Source organism: Triturus cristatus, chromosome 1_2 (assembly GCF_964204655.1).
Source record: "Triturus cristatus chromosome 1_2, aTriCri1.1, whole genome shotgun sequence".
In the NCBI taxonomy this organism is placed as follows: domain Eukaryota; kingdom Metazoa; phylum Chordata; class Amphibia; order Caudata; family Salamandridae; genus Triturus; species Triturus cristatus.
In genome coordinates, this window is record NC_140580.1 from 271,853,314 (window position 1) to 271,879,050 (window position 25,737).

Sequence of the window (25,737 nt, forward strand, 5' to 3'; positions counted from 1 at the left end):
CCCACCTCCCTAGGATCGTGGAGCACAAGAGCTTGGTCCCATGGCCTGCCTGGGTTATGATACCTTGGGATGTAATTACAACTAGAGCAAAAAAAGTAGCATTTGTTGCAAACGAGTGTGGCAGTGATCGGTACCCTTTAGGCTGTTGGTGGAGCCAGAGTGAGTCCAGTAGAGTGTTCTGATGGGTGGGTAGTTGAAAGGGAATAAAGAGGATATGTTACGACCTGTAGTTGTGTAATGTTGGGTTGCTACATCTATAAATTGGAATTATAACATTAGAACGTGGAGGAGGTTGCCCACAGGGCGTGTTCTGATACCTGACAAATACAGATATGATCAATATAGGGAATAGGTACAGGTTACTCACGTGGTACATACGAGAGGGCTCAATAGACCAGAAATCCACTATAGAGTGCCTGCGTATTTAAAACGATATTGTGTCGTAACTGCATCACTCCATGAAATGCATTGTGGGGGAATTGCAGTGGTTGCCTTAGAAAAAAATGGAGAGGCCAGGTATACACCACTTCCTATGCAGGGTTCGCATGGGGGTCCTTAGGTGGGTAACCCCTGGAACCACTTTTCGGATGGCTCATGTCTGGGTCAATCCCAAGGCAAGATATGTTATCTTGACTTGCTCCCTAGATGCCCATGAAATCAGTCTCATTAATGTTTATGCACCCAATGTGGACAGTGACGGTACTATCAGCAGTGCAGGGTTTTAGGGCAACAGAAGTTATCTTAGCTGGTGACCTTAATTGCGTGATGGACGGGGATAGGAAAAGGTCCCCTCCTAGGAGGGGCACTAAACCGAATATGATGGTAAACACTCAAACAAGCGATTGCAAGCATAGGGGTGGTTGACATATGGCGGATCCAACATCCTTAGATACTTGTGTACTCCTACTCTACTCGGCCAGCCGGTCACTATAGTAGATTTAATTATTTACTAATACAGGTGGATGGTGCACATCAAGTGACTGACTCAGTTTACCTTGCCAGTTACTTATCCGATCACTCACCTCTTCTGATCACGTACTCTCTGACTAGACTGGTACCACGGGTACTGGTATCGTAAATGAGAGTGGAGGCCCTAACAGTCCCTGTGTTTGCAGGGATGCTAGCGAAAGCCTTAACTGACTACTTTACGATTAACTGGGGTAGTGAACTACATAGAGTGGTGGAGTGGAATGAGATAAAAGTGGTGTTAAGAGAAGTGTGTGAGGCTCCTTCTATGGGAATGTGTCAAACTTTGGAGGGAGACCTGACGACACATGAGACAAAACTGACTGCACTGGAGGCAGCCCCATTGACTAATCTGGGAATACTTCAGAAATGGGGTAGAGCTAGTCAGCATATTCATACTCTGTGGGAACAATTGGAGAAACGTGTAAGACTTTCCTACAGGTGGAGATCATCCATGAAAGGTGACAGAGCCGGTGTATGCTGGCTAAATTGGTCAAATAACAACTACACACAGCCAATTCTGTCCATTAGAAGTAAGGCGGGATGTGCAGTTGATACACAACAATCCATAAATGGTGTGTTTGCGAAGCACCTACGGTGGGGGGGTCTACACTCCATCCCAGCTGGCAAATGTACCCTCGATTATTAACTATATTGATGGGCTGCTGCTATCATGGCTTGGCGATGTGAAGCGTGCTGAGCTGGATGCTCAGCTGACTAAAAAGCAGGTCCGCCGGGAGGTGGACTACCTTAAGACTGCAGTAGGGGGAAGGGATGGATTCTCAGCCGATTTATATAAGGCCTTTGCTGAACCTTTGACGGACAAACTTGCCTGTTTATACAGAGTCCTTTGAGAGGGAAGTGCTCCCAGACTCTATGAGGGAGGCCCTCATTGTTTTGGTGCTGAAGCCAGGTAAAGAAACCCTGAATGCCACCTCCTACCATCTACTCTCAATGTTGAATGTAGATCAGAAAATACTCAGTCCCGTACTGGCTGCGTGTGCTGATGTACATCCTGAGTCTGGTTCATGTGGAACTGTCAGAGTTCATACTGCGCAGGAATACTCTTTATAAGTTGTGTTGCTTAGCTCATGTAATGCATGCTTCTTGCATAGAAAATCACCAATATGAGCTGGCCTTCGTGGATATCAAAGAAGCCTTTGACTCAGCTGGGAATATGTCTGGATAGTACTGTAAGGAATGGGGCTTGGGCACAAGCACATCCAATGGATTATGTTACTCTTCACGCAGCCATAGCGCGTGTACGGACCAGGAAATGTGTCTCTGACAAGTTACTACTCCAGAGGGGTACACTGCAGGGGTCCTCCTAATCTCCCCTTCTGTTTGCCCATGACGATGCTGTGTCAGGTTAGGCCCTCTGCCCAGGCCCAAATCCACAGAAGCGAAGATGAAAGTCCTTCACACTTCCCAAGAGCTAGCGCCCGGAATGGAGCAACGTAACACACTCAAGGGCAGCAGCTTCCAAAAAGTGTGGGGAGAATTACCCAAGGAGTGATCCCCACTCTCCCCCAGCTAGATGATGCTGCAGCGGGGAATTGAGGAAGTGCAGGAACTGCAAAGAAAAGGTTACAGTGTTCGTTTAGTACTATTAATACCTATACAAAGCTTCTTTTGGAGTGTGTTCAACACCGCGCTCCACTTACCCCACTCTTGTGAGCACAAGGCCTTGGCGAGAGGTCTTCTGTGAAAGGAGTCCAGTGGAAGATGCAGAGAGTCACAGAGGCTCAAGCCAGTAAGGGGCAATATAGGACCAACAGAGGGAAATAAACAATCAAGGGTAACACTCTCTCTCACTCTTGCAACACCCTGTCTCATAAGCATAAGACAGAACAGGGTGTCCTTCTCCTCTGTATGGTGGAGCGTTGCCCGACTCATAAGCTAAAGACAGAACGGGACGCCTGCATGCACCAATGCAAATGACTATACTCGGCTCTTAAACTGAAGACGGAGCGGAGTAAGCATCTACCCAGGATAGAGGAGGTAGGTGAAATACGTGTAACCCAACTCCTAAACTGAAGACAGAGTGGAACTACACCACCTAACCCCTGAGGAGAGAAAGAGAGGGCTTATACACCCCCTCCGGTATCTACAAGAAGATACGGAGTGGGGTAAACACACACAATTACGTTCGTACCTGGTAACAAGAATGAAGGGGGAAGGAAGTCTACACACACTCGCACTGAAAGGCTGGGTCGGAATACAGGGAAGACGAGAGGCGAGACCAGTAAGAAAGTTAGGGAAACACGAAAAGCTGGCCAAACAGAGATGCCGGGGAACGGGACCTCCGGAGGGTGTAAAGATATAGGATAGCAGGATCACGGGGTAAAGGTAAGAAAATTCCCACCAGGAAGTTGTCTCAGGGAAACAAACAGGAATCCAGGAATCACAGCGGCTACATCCGTGCCGCTAAGCTAGGAACAAACACGGAATTGACCATAGGGGCGTGGTTACGTCAGGAATCAGTAAGCCAAGCAACGGCTTACGCGTCAGACGTTCCTTTTAAGATCGTAGGGATCGTCTGCAAATTCCGTCCTGTGAAGGGAGCGCAATGCTGAACACACACACACACGGAAACCCCGCCTCGTCTCCGTCTGCCCCTAACATGCTGCCCATGACTTGTTGACTTCAACAGGTGCTGCATGGCTGGGGATCCCTTTGGGCAAGTTCATGTTGTCTCTCTCTATGCTGACAACAAGATTATACATCTTTTTAAGCCAGCCTCATCTGCACCGATCCTCCTGAACGCCATGATGGAATTTGGAGAGATATTGGGACTATGTGGGAATCATTGTTCCTGCTTGGGCAGTTGAAGGAGATAGCCCGAGAATCACTCTCAGAGGTAGGACTGCCCTGGGAAATAGAGAGTGTTCGATAACTAGGGCTGCGAATTGCACATGGGGTGCAGTAATGTCACGATCTGAACCTGGGGAGGGTTTTCGAAATCTCCTTCCCTCCATCATATTCTGGAATAGCTTAAAACTTTTCCTGATGCGAAAAATAGCACTGATCGAAATGGTACTGCTACCCCACTGTCTGTATGTGCTTCAAGACACCATGACAAGATACCTTGTTGGGGGTTTCGAGACCTAGATCAGCTCTAGGTGGAGATACTCTGGGCAAGAAAATTATGCTGATTGGGATTGTCCACACTTAAACTGGAATGGGGCAAAGGGGGGTATGGAGGAACCCGGCATCGAGCTACACTACTAAGCGTCCCATTTGCAGCATGCAGTCCTCTGGCTGATGAGGGTGTCAACTGGGAGAAAACTTTACTTGCTAGCACGTATGGCGACCACAATCTAAGGGCCATTCTGAGGAGAGGGAATAGAGTGCCTGAGACCCTTCCGCATATGATTCGCCTAGTGTGCCATCTCTGGGAAAGAGCAGTTCGGGGGTAATATGAAGGGCACCATTTGCGCTGGTCCTTGCCATTTGGATAGTGTGGCCCTTTTCACAAATTGCCCAAAATATGACTGTTGACCTCTGGTGGGATGGAAACTTTGCCACGCTGTCTGGTCTTTATCCCGCAGCTAGGTTTATCACCATGCAAGACGCATTTGAGGCTTATGGGTTGCGATCTGGTCAATTTTTCCAGGACACTAAAATTGCTGCTATGGTGTGGGAAAGTTGTCCCTCATTCCTTGAAGCTTATGAACCCACCCAAACATTGGTCACTATGCTCCCTATGGTGGGGGGTGGGAAACTAGTTATGCATTTGTATCAGGCTTTACGCGCAGACAAGCCAGTGGAGCCCTGAATGTTGAAAATGTGTGGCAGCAGTTTTGCAATAACTCTATTGCCACTAAGGAGTGGACCAAAATGTATAGCGGGTTGTGGGGATTGTCGAATAATGCACCATGTAAGCTTATACAGTACAATATAATACTCATTGCCTACCTTTCCCTTAAACAGCTACATAATATATACCTGGTGAGGGACCCGAGGTCTGTGCAATCAAAGTGTATAATGGTTGACTTTTTTCATGTGATATGGTGCCGCCCCATCATTACAAAAGCCTGGGTAGATATATTGGCACAGCTCATCAACGCCACGAGCTCGGCTATCTCACTCTCAATCAAACAATGCCTACTGGGTCTCATCCTCGAAACAAAAATGTAACGCAACTGGTGCTATGTAAAGCGGTCTGATACCCGATTCAGGTCAAGTTCACGCTATATAAAACTCTATAAAAACAAAAATGTAAGCAGAAAATTCTTAAAGCTTGGTCTGACCATTGTTAAGACACCTATTGCCATCAGATGGTTGAGTCTGATGCCTCCCTTGTATCGGAGTGGCAACGTGATTTACTGGAATGGGCTGGAGCTGAGGAGGTGCATATTAGAAAGGTGAGACGAGATGAGAAATTGGGATCTTGTGTAGCCATGATAAAAGCCCTTACTGACCCTCCCAGTGTCAGGCCCCCATGAGGGGCCTGCGTGAATATAAAAGGTTGCTCCTGGCAAATAAGCTGTAGTAGCCTCATATGGTCTAAAGATGGCTGTACATGGAGGACTGAACGATCATATCTGACCCTAGGAGAGACAGAGGAAAAAGAAGGTAGATGCTGGGTAACTGGCTGGATTGGAAGATGGAGCACGAGGGTGAGGAGTGGGCGTGTTACAGTTAAGTGACATTTAATGTTCCACTTTGAGTGTTTTACGATGCAGCTGCTTTAAGTATGTAATAATACAAAAACAGAGCACAACACCACAAAAGTAACAACTGACCAGCAAAGGTCAGTAATGTATTTAATTGCAAAAGTACATCGTGAACAAAATCAGTCCATATGACAAGAACATAAAAACTGTAGATTAATTCTCAGAAATGTTGACATGTAGTTATAGTACATAAACAGCCGACACGTGTTTCGTCGATGAACGACTTTCTCAAGCCTGTTGATAAAGCAAATGCAACAGATTGTTTGATTTCTAAAAACAATACAAGAGGAAAGTCTTGCTGCATCCTGCCAATGTTCAACTCTACTTTAATATCAAGCTACATCAGTGCAAAGCAGGAAGAATATCCACGAAAAGTGCCAAAAGGAGAGAAATATCAACCAAATAACCCAGTGAAAAAGAATAAACTAAAGTGATAAGCAGATGGATCAACTTGACAAGAACGCCTATGACCTATCCTAATAAAAGTTTGTGATTTAAAGGAAGTACGTGCAGTCGGGAAGTAAGCGGAGATGTCCACCATCATGTCACATCCCCACGCGAATTCAATCATCCATAAACATAATATTTAAAAAGAGAGGAAGAAGCAATCAAATTGAAAAGAGAAAATGTGGTCTGTGTGTACCGTAAAAGTTATATCTGTGTGTTGTAAGTAGGCCTGGGCCAAAATTCCGTTCTGTTCGCGGAAATTGCGATAATTTGGCATTTTCGCGTTCCGTGGAAAGCGCGAAAATGTCAAAATTTCCGCATTCCGCAGCTTAGCGATAATTTGTTTCTTGCTCGCGCTGTAAAATAATACATTCTCGAGTGCGCGCGATCGCCTTACCTGAATCCCCGCGTTCGCCGACAAGTTTTCCCGATCCGGTCGCGTTCTCCACGAGATATTGGATTGTTGGTAGCCATTTGTGCTGTCTCGCGACAGTTCGCGCCCGCAGTAACGTCATGCGTCGCGCGATCACGTCTTTCTTCTCGCAATCATGCACCGCGAGACAAGTGAAAACAAGATGGCCGCGCCCGCGAGCACCCGCATGGTAAGTTGGCGAGCCGTGACCACGCAGAAAATACCGCGAACGGGCGGGAAAAAAACTTCTGCATCTTCACGATATTTCCGCGTGTTTGCGGAGATTTTTAACATTTTCGCGATAATTTGCGAAAGTGAATTTCGCAAATTCCGCCCACCCCTAGTTGTAAGGTCCACCGAAACAAACTTTAGTTCCCGATCGAGGTTTCTCAGTAGTGCTTGAATGTCTCTACGGGTCCGTATGTGCAAAGACCTGGAGATGATAATACAAGAATAAATAGGGGCTGGTAAATAACACAGCTTTTTAGCGTCCCTTTTCGATTGACAGTTATCAGATATGAGCTATGCATACCTTCAAGAAATATCGGTAAGCCGGGGGTTCCACCAAAACGCCCTACCAGAGTTCCTCGATACCGAATAGGACAAGCCCTCTAGTAACTGGGGCACTTATCCCGTTTAAGGCGTAACTGTAGTGAGGATGAGATATACAAGAAAGAAATACACAAGACGATCACCAGATTTAAAGCTAGAGGATATGATGGGAAAATACTGGAGAAAGCAGAAAGAAAGGCACTTGGTTTGAATCGCAGTCATTTGCTAACCTATACACCCAAGACAAAGAACAATCAATCAATCAATCAATCAATCATGGCATTTGTAAAGCGCACTACATACCTGCAAGGGTCTCAAAGCGCTGGGTGGGGAGGGGAAGTTGCTACTGTTTGAAGAGTCAGGTCTTGAGAAGTTGTCTGAAGGTCAGAAGGTCTTCGGTCTGCTGCAGGCGAATGGGGAGGGTGTTCCATGTCTTGGCGGCGAGGTGGGAGAATGATCTGCCGCCGGCAGTCACTCTTCCGATGTGGGGGACGGTGGCGAGGGCGCGGTCTGCGGAGCGGAGCTGGCAGGTGGGGGTGTAGAGGCTGAGTCGGCTGTTGAGGTACGTTGGTCCGTTGTTGTGGAGTGCCTTGTGTGCGTGGGTGATGAGTTTGAAGGTTATCTTGTTGACAGGGAGCCAGTGTAGGTCTCTCAGGTGGGGTGTGATGTGGCTGCGGCGACGGATGTCAAGGATCAGGCGTGCGGAGGCGTTCTGGATGCGATGAAGCCGTTTCAGGAGTTTGGCCAGGGCTCCTGCATAGAGTGCCTTTCCGTAGTCCAGTCTACTGCTGACGAGGGCCTGGGTGACCGTCCTTCTTGTTTTGATGGGGAGCCACTTGAAGATCCTGCGAAGCATGCCGAGGGTGTTGAAGCAGGAGGAGGAGACGGCATTGACCTGCTTCGTCATGGAGAGGGTGGAGTCGAGGATGACCCCCAGGTTGCGTGCGTGGTCGGTGGGTGTTGGGGGTGTTCCTAGTGCAGTCGGCCACCAGGAGTCGTCCCAGGCCGAGGGGGTGGATCCGAGGATGAGGACCTCCGTCTTGTCCGAGTTCCGCTTCAGTCGGCTGTTCCTCATCCAGTCGGCGATGGCCTTCATTCCTTCGTGGAGGTTGGTTTTGGCGGTGTGGGGGTCCTTGGTGAGGGAGAGGATCAGCTGGGTGTCGTCGGCGTAGGAGATGATGTTGAGGTCGTGCCGTCGTGCGATGTGGGCGAGTGGTGCCATGTAGACGTTGAACAACATTGGGCTGAGGGATGAGCCTTGGGGTACGCCGCAGATGATCTCGGTGGCTTCGAAGCAGAAGGGGGGGGAGGCGGACGCTCTGTGTTCTGCCGGAGAGGAAGGAGGAGGTCCAGTCCAGGGCTTGAACTTGGATTCCGGCTCCATAGAGGCGTGTTCGTAGTGTGCGGTGGCAGACCGTGTCGAGTTGCGGCTGACAGGTCCAGGAGGATGAGGGCCGCGGTTTCTCCATTGTCTAGCAGGGACCTAATGTAATCGGTGGCGGCGATGAGGGCAGTTTCGGTGTTGTGGTTGCAGCGGAACCCGGACTGGGACCGGTCCAGGATGCTGTTCTCCTCGAGGAAGCTGGTCAGTTGTTTGTTGACGGCCTTTTCGATGATCTTCGCCGGGAGCAGGGAGATGGGTCGGAAGTTCTTGAGGTCCTTGGGGTCCGCCTTGGGTTTCTTGAGTAAGGCGTTGATCTCTGCGCGCTTCCAGCTCTCCGGGAAGGTCGCTGTCTCAAAGGAGATGTTGATGGTTTTCCGGAGATGGGGTGCGATGGTGCTGCTGGCTTTGTTGAAGATGTGGTGTGGGCAGGAGTCTTCCGGGGATCCGGAGTGGACGTGTTCATGATCTTGATGGTGTCGTCGTCGTCATTGATGTTGGTCCAGGAAATCAGGCGGTTGGTGCGGGTGGTGGTCGTGGGAGCGGGGGTCTCAGTGGTTGCCGGGGTGGTGACGGTGTTGAAGCTGTCGTGGATGTCTGCGATCTTGTGATGGAAGAAGGTGGCCAGCGAGTCGCACAGGTCTTGTGAGGGTGGGATGTTGTTGGTGTTGTAGCTGGGGTTGGAGAGTTCCTTCACGACGTTGAAGAGTTCTTTGCTGTTGTGTGCGTTGTTGTTTAGGCGGTCTTTGAAGGAGGTCCTTTTGGCGGATCTGATGAGGTGGTGGTGTCTGCGGGTGGCGTTCTTGTGGGTGGTGTAGCTTTCCGGTGTTCGTTCATGGATCCAGGTTTTTTCGAGTGTTCGGCAGGTTTGCTTGGAGGCCTGGAGATCTTCGGTGAACCAGCTGGCTTTCTTGCTAGTGTGGGTGTTTGAGGGCTTCTTGAGGGGGGCGAGGGTGTTGGCACAGTCGTTGATCCACTGTTTGAGGTTGTGAGCGGCAGTGTCGGGGTCGGTCAGATCTGCGGGTGGGTTCTGGGCGAGGGAGGTGGAAAGCTGGTCTTCGGTGATTTTGCTCCAGCAGCGGCGTGGCATCTGTTGGGTGCAGTGGTGCGTGGTGGGATTCCGGAAGGTGAAGTGGATGCAGTGGTGATCGGTTCAGTTGAGTTCGGTGGTGTGATTGAAGGAGACGTGGGAGCTTTCGGAGAAGATGGGGTCAAGCGTGTGGCCGGCGGAGTGGGTGGGTGTAGTGACGAGTTGTCTGAGTCCGAGGTTGGCGAGGTTGTCCATCAAGGTGGAGGAGTTGGTGTCGTTGTTGTTCTCGAGGTGGAAGTTCAGTCCCCGAGGAGGATGTAGTCCATGGAGGCGAGGGCGTGTGTGCTGATGAGGTCGGTGATGGAGTCGCTGAACTGTGCTCGTGGTCCGGGGGGGTCTGTAGACGAGGGTTCCTCTGAGGGTGGTATTGGGCTCGGTGTGGATCTGGAAGTGCAGGTGTTTGGCGGTGCTGAGGGTGTCGTCGGTGTTGGTTGAGACTTTGCGAGCGATTCCTCCTCCTACTCCAGTGGTACGGTCCCTGCGGGTGATTTTATAGCCTTCCGGGATGGCTATGGCGATGTCGGGTGCCGAGGAGGGGTTCAGCCAGGTCTCCGTCAGGAAGGCGACGTCTGGGGTGTTGGAGTCTAGTAGGTCCCAGAGTTCCACGGCGTGTTTGCGTGCGGAGCGGGTGTTGAGAAGGATGCATCTGAGATGGTTGGGTTCTTTGGTAGGTGGGTTGGCGGGCCGGATGCTGGTGAAGCTGCAGATCCGGCAGGAGAAGTGTCCTTGGGTGCGCTTCGGGGCTGCCAGGCAGCAGGTGCGTGATCGTCCGGCATGGAGGGTGCTGGAGTCGTAGCAGAGGCAGGCGTCGTGGCATTCGCGGGGGCCAGGGGTTCTGGCACTGGGCGCGGTCCAGGCGCGGACGGGCGCAGACAGGCTTGCTTTAGGCACGCCTGCGCGCGGCCGCCATATATGGGGAGGAGGGAGGAACAGCTGGGAGGCGGGAGGTAGGGGCAGCGAATGGACAGTCAGGGGGGCGGGGATGCAGCGGCTGGAACGGGAGCGGTGGACGGCACGGGGGCAAGGGCACAGAATCACGGGGGCACAGAAGAAAAACAGGGGAAAAATCACGGGGCACAGAAGAAAAACGGGGCACAGAACTTACCTCGGCAGCTGGGACAGGCACAGGACGCACAGGCGGTGCTGTGCGGAGGGGGAGCGACCTACCTAATGAGGTCAAGGGTCGCTCACCTCACCGCGCAGCGGCCGCCTTATATGGGGAGGAGGGAGGGAGGAGCAGCTGGGAGGCGGGAGGTAGGGGCAGCGAATGGACAGTCAGGGGGGCGGGGCCGCAGGGGATGCAGCGGCTGGAACGGGAGCGGTGGACGGCACGGGGCAAGGGCACAGAATCACGGGGTACAGAAGAAAAACAGGGCACAGATTAAAAACGGGGCACAGAACTTACCTAAGCAGCGGCAGTTGGGACAGGCACAGGACACACAGGCGGTGCTGTGCGGAGGGAGAGTGTTACAACAAACAAATGATGGACGGAATGCTGACAATGCAGACATTCTCCCCCAGTCAAGAGATCTGGGTTAAATCCATCGTTCTTTTGCCCACTGCACCACCCCAGTTTAGACATGGCCATATGCAAATCAGTCTTGACCCTGTGCCTCATGGGAACAGTCCAGCCCGAACTGCCAAGCCATGTCTTCCCTGGACCGGAATCAAGCATCCTAGGACCGGTTTCTGGCTATCAGCCGTCATCAGCCAGGATAGCTTGACTCCAGTGGCGTAGTGAGCACGGGTCCCACATCTGGGAATACCCATCCCACTTAGGGCGAAAAGCGTTACAACAAACAAATGATGGACGGAATGCTGACAATGCAGACATTCTCCCCCAGTCAAGAGATCTGGGTTAAATCCATCGTTCTTTTGCCCACTACACCACCCCAGTTTAGACATGGCCATATGCAAATCAGTCTTGACCCTGTGCCTCATGGGAACAGTCCAGCCCGAACTGCCAAGCCATGTCTTCCCTGGACCGGAATCAAGCATCCTAGGACCGGTTTCTGGCTATCAGCTGTCATCAGCCAGGATAGCTTGACTCCAGTGGCGTAGTGAGCACGGGTCCCACGTCTGGGAATACCCATCCCACTTAGGGCGAAAAGCGTTACAACAAACAAATGATGGACGGAATGCTGACAATGCAGAAATTCTCCCCCAGTCAAGAGATCTGGGTTAAATCCATCGTTCTTTTGCCCACTACACCACCCCAGTTTAGACATGGCCATATGCAAATCAGTCTTGACCCTGTGCCTCATGGGAACAGTCCAGCCCGAACTGCCAAGCCATGTCTTCCCTTGACCGGAATCAAGCATCCTAGGACCGGTTTCTGGCTATCAGCCGTCATCAGCCAGGATAGCTTGACTCCAGTGGCGTAGTGAGCACGGGTCCCACGTCTGGGAATACCCATCCCACTTAGGGCGAAAAGCGTTACAACAAACAAATGATGGACGGAATGCTGAAGACAGTCAGGGGGGCGGGGATGCAGCGGCGGGAACGGGAGCGGTGGACGGCACGGGGGCAAGGGCACAGAATCACTAGGGCCCAGAAGAAAAACGGGGCACAGATCATGGGGGAACAGAATAAAAACGGGGCACACATCACGGGGCACAGAGGAAAAACAGGGCACAGATCACGGGGGCACAGAATAAAAAGGGGGCACAGATCACAGGAGCACAGAGGAAAAACGGGGCACAGATCACGGGGGCACAGAAGAAAAACGGGGCACAGATCACGGGGCACAGAACTTACCTAAGCTGCGGCAGCTGGGGCAGGGACAGGACGCACAGGCGGTGCTGTGCGGAGGGGGAGCGATCTACCTAACGAGGTCAAGGGACGCTCACCTCTCCGCAAAGCGGCCGCCATATATGGGGAGGAGGGAGGGAGGAGCAGCTGGGAGGCGGGAGGTAGGGTCAGCGAATGGACAGTTCGGGGGGGCGGGCCGCAGGGGATGCAGCGACGGGAGCGGTGGATGGCACGGGGGCAAGGGCACAGAATCACGGGGGCTCAGAAGTAAAACGGGGCACAGATCACGGGGCACAGAATAAAAACGGGGCACAGAACTTACCAAAGCAGCGGCAGCTGGGGCAGGGATAGGACGCACAGGCGGTGCTGTGCGGAGGGGGAGCGACCTACCTAATGAGGTCAAGGGTCGCTCACCTCATCGCGGCTGCCATATTTGGGGAGGAGGGAGGGAGGAGCAGCTGGGAGGCGGGAGGTAGGGGCAGCGAATGGACAGTCAGGGGGGCGGGGCCGCAGGGGATGCAGCGGCTCGAACTGGAGCGGTGGACGGCACGGGGGCAAGGGCACAGAATCACGGGGGCACCGAAGAAAAACAGGGCACAGATTAAAAACGGGGCACAGAACTTACCTAAGCAGCGGCAGTTGGGACAGGCACAGGACGCACAGGCGGTGCTGTGCGGAGGGAGAGCGACCTACCTAATGAGCTCAAGGGTCGCTCACCTCACCGCGGCCGCCTTATATGGGGAGGAGGGAGGGAGGAGCAGCTGGGAGGTAGGGGCAGCGAAGACAGTCAGGGGGGCGGGGATGCAGCGGCGGGAACGGGAGCGGTGGACGGCACGGGGGCAAGGGCACAGAATCACTGGGGCCCAGAAGAAAAACGGGGCACAGATCATGGGGGAACAGAATAAAAACGGGGCACACATCACGGGGCACAGAGGAAAAACGGGGCACGGATCACGGGGGCACAGAATAAAAAGGGGGCACAGATCACAGGAGCACAGAGGAAAAACGGGGCACAGATCACGGGGGCACAGAAGAAAAACGGGGCACAGATCACGGGGGCACAGAACTTACCTAAGCTGCGGCAGCTGGGGCAGGGACAGGACGCACAGGCGGTGCTGTGCGGAGGGGGAGCGATCTACCTAACGAGGTCAAGGGACGCTCACCTCACCGCAAAGCGGCCGCCATATATGGGGAGGAGGGAGGGAGGAGCAGCTTGGAGGCGGGAGGTAGGGTCAGCGAATGGACAGTTCGGGGGGGCGGGCCGCAGGGGATGCAGCGGCGGGAACGGGAGCGGTGGATGGCACGGGGGCAAGGGCACAGAATCACGGGGGCTCAGAAGTAAAACGGGGCACAGATCACGGGGCACAGAATAAAAACGGGGCACAGAACTTACCAAAGCAGCGGCAGCTGGGGCAGGGATAGGACGCACAGGCGGTGCTGTGCGGAGGGGGAGCGACCTACCTAATGAGGTCAAGGGTCGCTCACCTCATCGCGGCTGCCATATTTGGGGAGGAGGGAGGGAGGAGCAGCTGGGAGGCGGGAGGTAGGGAAAGCGAATGGACAGTCGGGGCGGGCTGCAGTGGATGCAGCGGCGGGAACGGGAGCGGTGGGCGGCACGGGGGGAAGGGCACAGAATCACGGGGGCACAGAAGAAAAACGGGGCACAGATCATGGGGGCACAGAATAAAAACGGGGCACACATCACGGAGGCACAGAAGAAAAACGGGGCACAGATCACGGGGGCACAGAACTTACCTAAGCAGCGGCAGCTGGGGCAGGGAGAGGACGCACAGGCGGTGCTGTGCAGAGGGGGAGCGACCTACCTAACGAGGTCAAGGGTCGCTCACCTCACCGCAAAGCAGGCGTCATATATGGGGAGGAGGGAGGGAGGAGCAGCTGGGAGGCGGGAGGTAGGGGCAGCAAATGGACTGTCAGGGGGGCGGGGATGCAGCGGCGGGAACCGGAGCGGTGGATGGCATGGGGGCAAGGGCACAGAAGAAAAACGGGGCATAGATCACGGGGGCACAGAAGAAAAGTGGGGCACAGAGGAAAAACGGGGCACAGATCACGGGTACAGAATAAAAACCGGGCACTGATCATGGGGGCACAGAGGAAAAACAGGGCACAGATCACGGGAGCACAGATCATGGGGGCACAGAAGAAAAACAGGGCACAGATCACGGAGGCACAGAAGAAAAACGGGCACAGATCACGGGGGCACAGAAGAAAAATGGGGCACAGATCACGGGGGCACAGAAGAAAAACGGGGCACAGAAGAAAAACGGGGCACAGATCACGGGGGCACAGAACTTACCTAAGCAGCGGCAGCTGGGGCAGGGACAGGACGCACAGGCGGTGCTTTGCGGAGGGGGAGCGACCTACCTAACGAATAGCAAACATAAAGAGAAAGTATCTTTGGTAACCAACTATAACTCAGCCAGCGATATACTATACAAAATTCTACACAAACATTGGCACGCCCTACGACTGGATTCAGTCATTAACAAGGTTATAAGTGAGAAACCTAACATCATTTACAAGTGAGGCCAAACTCTGCGGAACATTCTCAGTCCGAGCTTTTATAATCCCAGGCATCACAGAAGGGGCACAACACGGTTAGGCACACCACCACTTGGATTTTATAAATGTGGGCATTGTTCTGTCAACCCCCATGCGCAGGACAGGACTAAGATTTTTAAGTACAACACACCGACAGAGCATAGGATTAAATCCTTCATGAATTGCAACACCAAATTCATGGTATATTGCATTGTCTGCGCATGTAAGGAAATCTAAGTGGGCAGTACAATTAGACCGGTGAAAGAAAGCATACAGGAGCACTTACGGTCATCAGAAATGGAAATACGAGTTATCCGCTAGCAGTGCAGTTTAATGCTGTACGTGGCCCAGCAGAATTATCTAGTGTGAAATTTCATGGGCTTGAGACAATCACTGATAATCCAAGAGGGGGGGGACAAAGTTCAGTGCTTACGCAAACTAGAGGCCTCTTGGATTTGTAAATTGAGAACTGTAGATCAGGGTCTTAACACTGATAGAGAAATATATGTATTCCTTTGGGACTGAGCCCTATTTAGAGACTACCTGTACTATCCCTTAGTGTGTTAACAGCAATTGGATTTTGAATAATGAAACAAGTATTTGGAACAATTGTCACTATTATCAGTCTTTCTGTGTATTTAGACCAATACAATTGTGCGAAATAACTTGATTGACGTACTGTTTGTATTTGAGATCAAGGGCATACAATTTGCTATCAATTAGCCTTAATGTGGTCTTCACCAGTCATTCTATATGTACCTATTCGAATGTGTGATACAATCTAATTGGTGTTCTGTGTGTATGTATCTAAGGACAGGGGCACTCTACCTGCGTTACCTTGATGTACCTTAAATATTCCATTCCCGCTTAAAAGATTTTATGTTTTGCTGATTATGGTCAGGATGCAAGACCAGTAGGCTTGTAACCTGTTTACAATGTGCTTTGTTGGGTCATATTTGATTGATGTTTGTCTGTAAGAATCTACGCACAGTCGTATTTATTGCCTTATATGTACCAATGTTTGTCTGCCTTTTACCAGTACGTGTTGGTTATTGTCTGTGCTCAGCCAACTCATCCATGGTTTAGCTCTTGTTTTTTCTCTTTCAATTGAAGTTGCTTATCACTTTAGTTTATTCTTATTCACTGGGTTATTTGGTTCCTATTTCTCTCCTTTTGGCACTTTTCGTGGATATTCTTCCTGCTTAGCACTGATGTAGCTTGAGATTAAACTAGTGTTGAACGTTGGCAGGATGCAGCAAGAATTCCCTCTTGTATTGTTTTTAGAAACCAAACAATCTTTTGCATTTGCTTTATTAACAGCCTTGAGAAAGTCGTTCATCGACTAAACACGTGTCGGCTGTGTATGTACTACAACTACGTGTCAACATTTCTGAGAATTAATCTACACTTTTTCATGTTCTTGTCATATGGACTAATTTTATTCACGATGTACTTTTGCAATTAAATACATTACTGACCTTTGCTGGTCAGTTGTTACTTTTGTGGTGCTGTGCTCTGTTTTCGTATTATTAGAATTGACGTGTATGGAGGAAGTTTTCGCTCTGCACTGAGTGACACTGTGGATGGCACAGTGTTGACATTGAGCACGCCACTTTACGTATTGGTATATACTTGTGCAAACTACAACAGAGGTGCTGACTGTTCTCTTGGTAACCACTGCCATCATTCATATATGCTTCAAGTATGTACTGGCATGGTGCAACAAAGTGAACCCTTCAATATTGCATCTTTACTCCTATGGCCGCATACCAAATTGTAATAGTATTTGAGTTTCGATTGCTATTACACTCTAAGAAATGCCAATACATTTTTTTAAAAGAGCATCTCTAGCTATAAACAGAAATGATAAGTTAAAAATGTGAAACATTCTTTTACAAATCCTGAATGCCTCAGGCCATATATAAGTGCCGCCGGTACGCATCGGGTGTGTGCCCGCTTTTTCGACACCCAAGGAGGTTTAGTAGTACAGAAGGCAGATGCTTGCGAGGCCCCTGATATAATACAGATTGCGCTAGTGCGCGTATTGCTGGTGTTATCTCAAGCGGATGTTCCGTCATTTGCATAGGGATATATTCCATGCATACGAGGAAGCACTTTGCCTCTGCGCCCACTTTGTTTTATAAGTGCAGGGGCAGAGGCAAAGAATCTATCAGGAGGCACACTAACTGTGCTCCACAAAAAGGTGGCACAGAGTCAATGCACCTCAGAGTCTCACAAAGGGCACTCCTTTGAAATAGGGAAAATCATTTCTACGGACCCTCGTAGGTATCCCCTATAGAAGGGAGGAGTCACTAACTGCGCCTCAAGGGGGAATTTCTGTCCATCGTAAATGCAGACCAAGCCAGCACAGTGAAAGGCACACCGGCGGCTTCAAACACACAGTTTACCTTTCACTAATGTGCTGTCATTTGTGTAGGTACAAGTTCAAAGCTTCTCCGAGGACAGCACATTTATTTTGAAAGGGAGCACTGACCCGGTCTGCCTACGGCACATGCAGGTAAAGGTGCACTCTGATGCAGACCAGGACATATCTTTAATATGGGCCCTAGTGATCATTTTAAAAACTAGAACTGAATATCCGATTATACTTTCATAAAGAAGAGCAAATCTATGTCAGAAGTAACAGATTTTCTTCTGTTCTCTAATTCACAGGCACTACGGATATGTGTGATGTTTTAATCGTGCATGGAAGGGATGGCAGGGAATGGTGCCAGTACCTGAAAGATCTCTTCCTTTCCAGCTATCAAATAAGAAACCATCAATTGCTCAGCTGTGAAGTGGGTAGCAGTGGCACACTTGCACTTAAAGACTTGCAGGTGTTTTGGAGCAGTAAGTGCATTGTCGTCCTTTTATCGAAAGACTTGGTAACGTGCTTTTCCGAACCCAGCCTAATAGAGAATTTACAAAAGGCTCTGCATCCCCCACAAAAAGTAGTTGTACTGTTCTGTGGAGTAACTGATTGTGAGGAATTTGGAGATGTATTCAAGGACTGGCCTTGGTGGAAAAAGGTCTCCTGTGAAGATGATGCGGATGCTTACATTGCAGCTGTTGCAGAGATCATTTTGAAAGGTTGGTTCATGCATTCTTTTTCGTTGCTCAATTATGTTTTTAGAGCAGTCATTTTTTGTTCAGTGATAGCGTAAACGCGTAATATTAGTACATAACCAGGACAATGAATGACGCATTTCATGACTAACTTTTTCTTCTCTCAAACTATAGTATGAAAGACCATGCTTTGATTTACTGTATTAAATGGATTATGTTGTACCTAAAACTAAAGTATGTTTCATGAACCTTTAGAACAAAAAATGTAAGTGTTAACGATGCCTAAATACATTCAAAGTAGAGATGTTCTCATTAATTAATTCATTCATTCCTGCACTGAATCAATGCAAGGTACCTGCAAATTGATGAAAACTTTATATTCAGCGTTTTTTGGCTGCCCTGATCATGCTGAGGTATTGGACAATGTCTAGTAAGAAAACAGAGGCATGTGGGTTTGGGATACCGGATCTGGAGTTGTATTATCTCAGTGCGCAGGCGCATTATGCTTGGTGCTGGGTGGCACAGCCCAGATACATGCCTCAGATGGCTGCAGAGCACTGGTTGGCCCACCCGATACCATTGGATGGCGCGATCTTTATACCCATGACACCCAGAACCACGACCCCTACAACAGTCACTTGTACGACGGATGCCTGGCGCAGGATTGGGCGGCTGATGGGCGCTCCTATGCTGTATGCGCCCGCCCTACCGCTTACGTACCACCCGACTATGCCTCTGTTGCAGGAGACGCTGTTTCATAGGTTCAGAGACCGAGCACGCATTGGGACGTGGGGGGATCTTTATGAGGGAGGGAAATTCCGTTCGGCCGAGCAGCTGATGCGGGGAATGCCGCAGACCCCTCTGGACAGATTTCTTTATGTCAGGCTGAGAGAAGGTATACGTACACTTACACCTGATTTCCCGGCGGAGCCGGGCACACTGAGCCCGCTGCAGGTAATGCTCAAATGCACCTCGACTGCACGACTTGTCTCACTTATCTACAGAACGGTCCACACGCAGAGGGAGTATGAGGATCCGGGCTCCAGGGCGCAATGGGAACATGAGTTAGGGAGTGCAATCCCCGACGATCGTTGGGAATTTTGCTGCCAGCAAACTGAGAGGGTCGTAGCCAGTAGCAGACTTCGCATGATACACTATAAATACTTACACAGATTATACTACACACCGGCCAAGCTGCACCGCTTTCACTTAAGGGACTCAGACTGTTGCGACAGATGTGCGGCGCCGGCGGCAGATTTTCTGCATCTGGCGTGGGAATGTCCGGGGGTGCAGAGGTATTGGAAGCAGGTATTCGAGGCAGTGTCCCAGATGACGCATACAGTTGTGGAGCCAGAGCCCCTGATGGCATTGTTGGGATGTGTTGATAAGATCCAGGTGGCGCACCGGAGGTATGTCGCTGTGGCGCTCCTGATGGCTAAAAGGAGGGTGGCCTGCCGGTGGGGACGGGGGCGGGCCCCGAAGTTTAAGGAGTGGATTACGGATTTGGTGTTTTGCCAAGAGCAAGCTATACTATATTCGGAGCTCCTGCCCACAGCCTCTAGGCCTCGTGACATTTGGGCACCGTTAACATGCTACTTACTAGAGCACCCGCAAGGGGGCACGGCTCCGTAGACAGTGGGAGGATGTACTGGGGAGGAAGGGGGGATGGGGTTGAGGCCACGGCTGCACGAGTCCAAAAGATAGGGAATACTTTGAGGTTGACTGAGGGAGGGATGTGTGGGTATTAGCGTAGGGAGGAGACACACGGTCGACTCGTTGTATGGGGGCCCACGGGCTAGCCAGGAGGTGGGAGGAAGGGGGGGGGGGCAGGCACGGTTGAGCCTCTGCAGTTCCGGGCATGTACCCTGGAGGAAAACAGAATGCCAAGCTCACTGCAATTTTGAGTTGTATACCTGTACGCATTATATATATATCTCTATGACGAATGCTACCTCAATATGATATGTCATGATGCTATAGTGCTGTTGGTTGTAAAATCTAATAAACAAAGTTTAAAAAGAAAAAAAAGAAAACAGAGGCATGCACAATGTTTGCATGGGGAACAACCTTTACAACGCAACTTTTACAACGCACTACACTTACAACGCAATTTTTACAACGCAACATCCACTACAACGCATTCCATTACATCGCATGACACTACAACGCATTTTTAAAAACTACCTTTACAACGCATTCCATTACAACGCATACTACCTTTACAACGCATACCATTACAACGCATAATATTACACTACACTATCCAACACTTACCCTACTGTTGCACCCCCTGGAGTTAGAATAGTAATTTTTACCCCTATACTATCCAACACTTACCCTACTGTTGCACCACCTGGAGTTAGAATAGTAATTTTTACCCCTATACTATCCAACACTTACCCTACTGTTGCACCCCCTGGAGTTAGAATAGTAATTTTTACCCCTATACTATCCAACACTTACCCTACTGTTGCACCCCCTGGAGTTAGAATAGTAATTTTTACCCCTATACTATCCAACACTTACCCTACTGTTGCACCCCCTGGAGTTAGAATAGTAATTTTTACCCCTATACTATCCAACACTTACCCTACTGTTGCACCCCCTGGAGTAAGAATAGTAATTTTTACCCCTATACTATCCAACACTTACCCTACTGTTGCACCCCCTGGAGTTAGAATAGTAATTTTTACCCCTATACTATCCAACACTTACCCTACTGTTGCATCCCCTGGAGTTAGAATAGTAATTTTTACCCCTATACTATCCAACACTTACCCTACTGTTGCACCCCCTGGAGTAAGAATAGTAATTTTTACCCCTATACTATCCAACACTTACCCTACTGTTGCACCCCCTGGAGTTAGAATAGTAATTTTTACCCCTATACTATCCAACACTTACCCTACTGTTGCACCCCCTGGAGTTAGAATAGTAATTTTTACCCCTATACTATCCAACACTTACCCTACTGTTGCACCCCCTGGAGTTAGAATAGTAATTTTTACCCCTATACTATCCAATACTTACCTTAAATGCAATGTAATATTATGCGTTGTAATGGTATGCGTTGTAAAGGTAGTATGCGTTGTCGTGTCATGCGATGTAATGGAATGCGTTGTAGTGGATGTTGCGTTGTAAAAATTGCGTTGTAAGTGCATGCGTTGTAAAAGTATGCGTTGTAACGTCATACATCCGTTTGCATGCACAATCACATTGAAGCCAAGCCACTGGCAATGCCGATGCTTGTTGCTTGAATCTTATGTCACATTTTTATAAGATCTTCATAATTCCAGGCCAGTGATTAAGCCAACGAAAAAGCCAATAACCCATTTAAAACTGACAGTGGCTTTCTTCTAGCTGTCTGACTGCATTTCATTGAAGCACGTTTGTATTTGCTGCAATTAAGTTTCTGGGGTTTCGAGTGCTTAATTTGTTAAAGAATAAGTACCGGTTCCCAAGGTTTTGTACAGAAGTCGCAGCTGGCGCTTTTGAAGGTCAGGGTGTTGAATATCAAGGCTGCATAGTCTTGAGCCCGCCTCATATCCCCCACCAGACATTCCCTGTCCCTTTATCTCACTCTTGCAGGTTTATTTTCATCCTGGCTTTCTATCTTTGTAACTGTGGGTCAGTGGGTGTTGGGTAGTTAGGATGGGTCGTTTTTATGATCTTAATTATCATTTGTGTTTTAGAATGTTTTATGAACAACTGTCTAAATAAATAAACTTACTTACTTTGTAACTGTGTTTCCGCCTCTCACTTTCTTCTTCCCTTTCCCCTTTGTGTTTTTCTCTCTTGATCTGGATCAAAGTCTGTTGAGTAATAATATATGCAAGGCCCAAAAACGAGTGCTGGTGAGCCACACCACCAGATCCAATTAAGCACTGGTGTTTTTATAGTTTGTTCTCAGCTTCTAACTGATGAGTTCTTTTGGGGTCATTTACACTTCTGTGTATAAAAGGTCGACAAACAACTCACAGGCAGGACTGGTATCCAGAAACAGCGTGGCAAAAATCTTCAAACTAGCCCAGCCTGTTTGTTTCTTCCCCACTTTCTCTCATTCGATCCATCTTCTCTCTCTGTCTCTCCTTTTCTCTTCTCGCTCTGGTTTCTCCCCACCCTCTCTCTTTCTCTCCTGTCTTTTTGCTTGTGCCTTCCACTGTGCCTACTGCAATAAAGTGACAGATGCCAGGAGCAACCCTGGCACTTACAGAAGTGACATTTAAAGACCCCAGACTACTGGGAAAATGCTGATAAAATTAAGGGCCAGTCCGACCTGAAAAAAACCTTCTGTGTTTTTTAACCCATTTTAGAATTTGAGTGGAAAAAATGAGGGGTAACACTCACAAGCATATATGGCTCCTATTTAGCACACATGTGATTGCACGGATATTTCTAAATAGTTCAACCCTTAAGTTACGACAGATATCTCCAAGTCAGTGCCAACTCTTGGTTGACAGATCTTTGCCACCGTGTTAGAAAAGGGGGTGGTGATGGACGGAGCATCAAAACCAATCAAACACTCACACCCAGATCTGTTGACTGGGTGTGAGTGTTTGATTGGTTTTGATGCTCCGTCCATCACCACCCCCTTTTGTACCGCTTTGTTCGCCATAAGTTGGCAGGGTATGCTCAGACGTGAGTCCCTTGCTCACTTTGCCACTGGATTCAAGCAAGCCTGGCTGAAGACGGCTGAAATGCCAGAAACCGGTCCTAGGAAGCTTGTTTCCGGTCCAGGGAAGGCATGGCTTGGCAGTTCGGGCTGGACTGTTCCCATAAGGCACAGGGTCAGACTGATTTGCTTATGGCCATGTCTGAACTGGGGTGGCAGAGTGGGCTAAAGAACGGTGATGGATTAAACCCAGATCTGTTGACTGGGTGCGAGTGTTTGATTGGTTTTGATGCTCCGTCCATCACCACCCCCTTTTGTACCGCTTTGTTCGCCATAAGTTGGCAGGGTATGCTCAGCCGTGAGTCTCTTGCTCACTTTGCCACTGGATTCAAGCAAGCCTGGCTGAAGACGGCTGAAATGCCAGAAACCGGTCCTAGGAAGCTTGTTTCCGGTCCAGGGAAGACATGGCTTGGCAGTTCGGGCTGGACTGTTTCCATGAGGCACAGGGTCAGACTGATTTGCATATGGCCATGTCTGAACTGGGGTGGCAGAGTGGGCTAAAGAACGGTGATGGATTAAACCCAGATCAGTTGACTGGGGGTGAGTGCTTGCAATGTTCAACACTCCGTCCATCATTTCCTTTGGTTTTGCTTTGTTCGCCATAAGTTGGCAGGGTATGCTCAGACGTGAGTCCCTTGCTCACTTTGCCACTGGATTCAAGCAAGCCTGGCTGAAGACGGCTGAAATGCCAGAAACCGGTCCTAGGAAGCTTGTTTCCGGTCCAGGGAAGACATGGCTTGGCAGTTCGGGCTGGACTGTTCCCATGAGGCACAGGGTCAGACTGATTTGCATATGGCCATGTCTGAACTGGGGTGGCAGAGTGGGCTAAAGAACGGTGATGGATTAAACCCAGATCAGTTGACTGGGGGTGAGTGCTTGCAATGTTCAACACTCCGTCCATCATTTCCTTTGGTTTTGCGTGTTAGAATGGAGCACAAATCAAATTCGTCAACTTTCAGATTTGAGTCAATGATGAGGGGTTTGGTAAAGTTTTTAACAGATTTATTTCTCATTAAGAGATTTTTGTTTTTCAAATTAGTCCGATATATCCAGGTACAGAGATATTGAGAAAAATTTGGTTAGAGGCAGCATAGAAAATAACAGCGTGTTCTGTAAAGGAAACGGGGGCCACATGTACCAACCATTTTTGCGTTCCCAAATGGGCCGATTCGCAGAATCGGCCTGTTTGCGAATACAGAAAAGGGTTTTCATATGTATCAAACCCAAATTGCGATCCGGTAACATGTTACCGAATCGCAATTTGGGTTTTCGATTCTGTTTTAGGAAGGGGCGTGTTTAGGGCTTCCCTTCCTAATACCGAATCGCATCAGTATGCATAAATGTTTTGCGACCAAAATGCGGTCGCAAAACATCCGCATTTTACACCAACTTGAAGTAGGTGGGTAACCCATTTGCAAATGGGAAGGGGTCCCCTTGGGACCCCTTCCCCTTTGTGAGTTTTTGTAAAAGCATTTTTTAAGAGCAGGAAGTGGTCCCCATGGGACCCCTTCCCCTTTGTGAAGTTTTCTAAAAGCATTTTTTAAGAGCAGGCAGTGGTCCCACGGATCACTGCCTGCTCTTAAACAATGAAAGGAAAACTTGTTTTTTTTTCTTTTCGTAAGGCATCCCATTTTCGTTTAAGGAAAACGGGCTGCTTTACCAAAAAAAAAGGTTGCTTTATTTAAAAGCAATCAAGGACATAGTGTTCTGCTGACCCCAGCAGGCCACCATCCCTGTGATTTTTGTGATTCCTAGGAGGTTGCATATTGGGATCTACCTCATTAATATTCATAAGGTAGGTCATTTGCGATCCTGTAGGAATCGCAGAAAGAGTTTAATACACTTTCATGCATGCCGTTTTGCGATTTCCTAATTGCGAATTGCAAGGATTCGCAATTAGGATATCGAAAACAGGGCCTTCATACATCTGACCCTCAGCCCCTATCCTGATCTAAAATGACTTAACCTATCATGAAACCAATAAAGAGTTCCCTTTTGGAAAAGAGCAAGGGTTCAGAGCATCAAGCTAATATCTGCAAGAGAGCGAACTTCTTATTAAGAGCAGTCCTGGAAACTCAGCCGAGTTCCTTGACAGTTGCATTTGCAACAGTTAATTTCATTTAAGAAAAAATGATCACTGCAGTAGCAATGATTTGACATAGAGAAAAAAGCCTTCTTACAAAGGTAAGGAAATCATTGAAAATCACCGTAAGCAGTAGCCTTGACAGGGTAGGTGTGCATAGAAAGTATGCGCGGCCACACTTTCTAGCTAGGAACACGAACTATATAAAAAGGCACAGACATGTGTTGCAAAAACAGGTGATTAGGAAATTCTGAGCCAATGAAGACCGATCTTTTGATGGTCCATCGCTTCTCCTCTTGTGTGGAAAGCATGCGAGTTGACGTAACGTTTTCTTAAGACTGCTAAAGCTTTACATAGTAGATACATTTGAGAAGGTTCTTACAAGAAGCCTCAGTAAGTCTATTCTGTTAGTTGTTTAACGTCTCATTGTTCAATGGACTAGTCTAATAAATGAAACCATTCTATTTGCAATGTCCTGGTTAGATCATGAGAAATATTTTCTTCAACAAGCCTTAATCTACTAAACACTTTATTCATTATAACGCATAGCAGATGACTTGATCTAATACGATAAAATCATATGGTGTGAGGAAAGAAATAAATTAATTTGAAACAGTACATTTTCTAAATCAGCAGTTCTAAAAGGCATTTTCTATTAAAGGGAATGAGAAGAAAAAATATATATTAGGCTTAGTCATGTAAGGACAATGAAAATGGGAGCTTTCTGCCAATTAATAAGCTGCACATTTGTTTTTACACGTGTAAGAAATGCATATTTCTACAGTTTGCTTTTGTTAAGCATTCTCTACGTTATTGGTAAGGTACATTTTAACATTCATGTAAGGTTACGTTTGTCTAAAATGTTTAGCGCTCTCAAATCCCTCCCTCTGTTGATTATCTAAATCCTCACACAACTGTGTTTCACATGTGAGGGCACATTTGTCATCAGTTGAGTCCTGTCTTTTCCATTCCTAACCTCTAAATTTAGAAGGTTTCATATAATCTTCATTTATAATACCGCTAAGTCCCAAATCCTTTTCATATTATTTTTCCTGTAACGTTTCCCTCCTTTCAAGTAA

General features: G+C 48.8%; 1 protein-coding gene across 7 annotated transcripts in view; it reads left to right on the forward strand.

The window, feature by feature from the left end:
• PIK3AP1 (phosphoinositide-3-kinase adaptor protein 1) overlaps positions 1-25,737 on the forward strand; it is a 1,621,635-nt gene that overhangs the window by 221,164 nt on the left and 1,374,734 nt on the right. For 6 of the 7 annotated variants that reach the window (XM_085603661.1, XM_085603665.1, XM_085603660.1 and 3 more), the window contains one exon: positions 17,511-17,927. The exons of the other annotated variant lie outside the window; for it this stretch is intronic. In XM_085603661.1, coding sequence (XP_085459787.1) covers positions 17,511-17,927 — 417 coding nt within the window. The remainder of the gene's footprint in view (positions 1-17,510; positions 17,928-25,737) is intronic. 7 annotated transcript variants of the gene reach the window in all.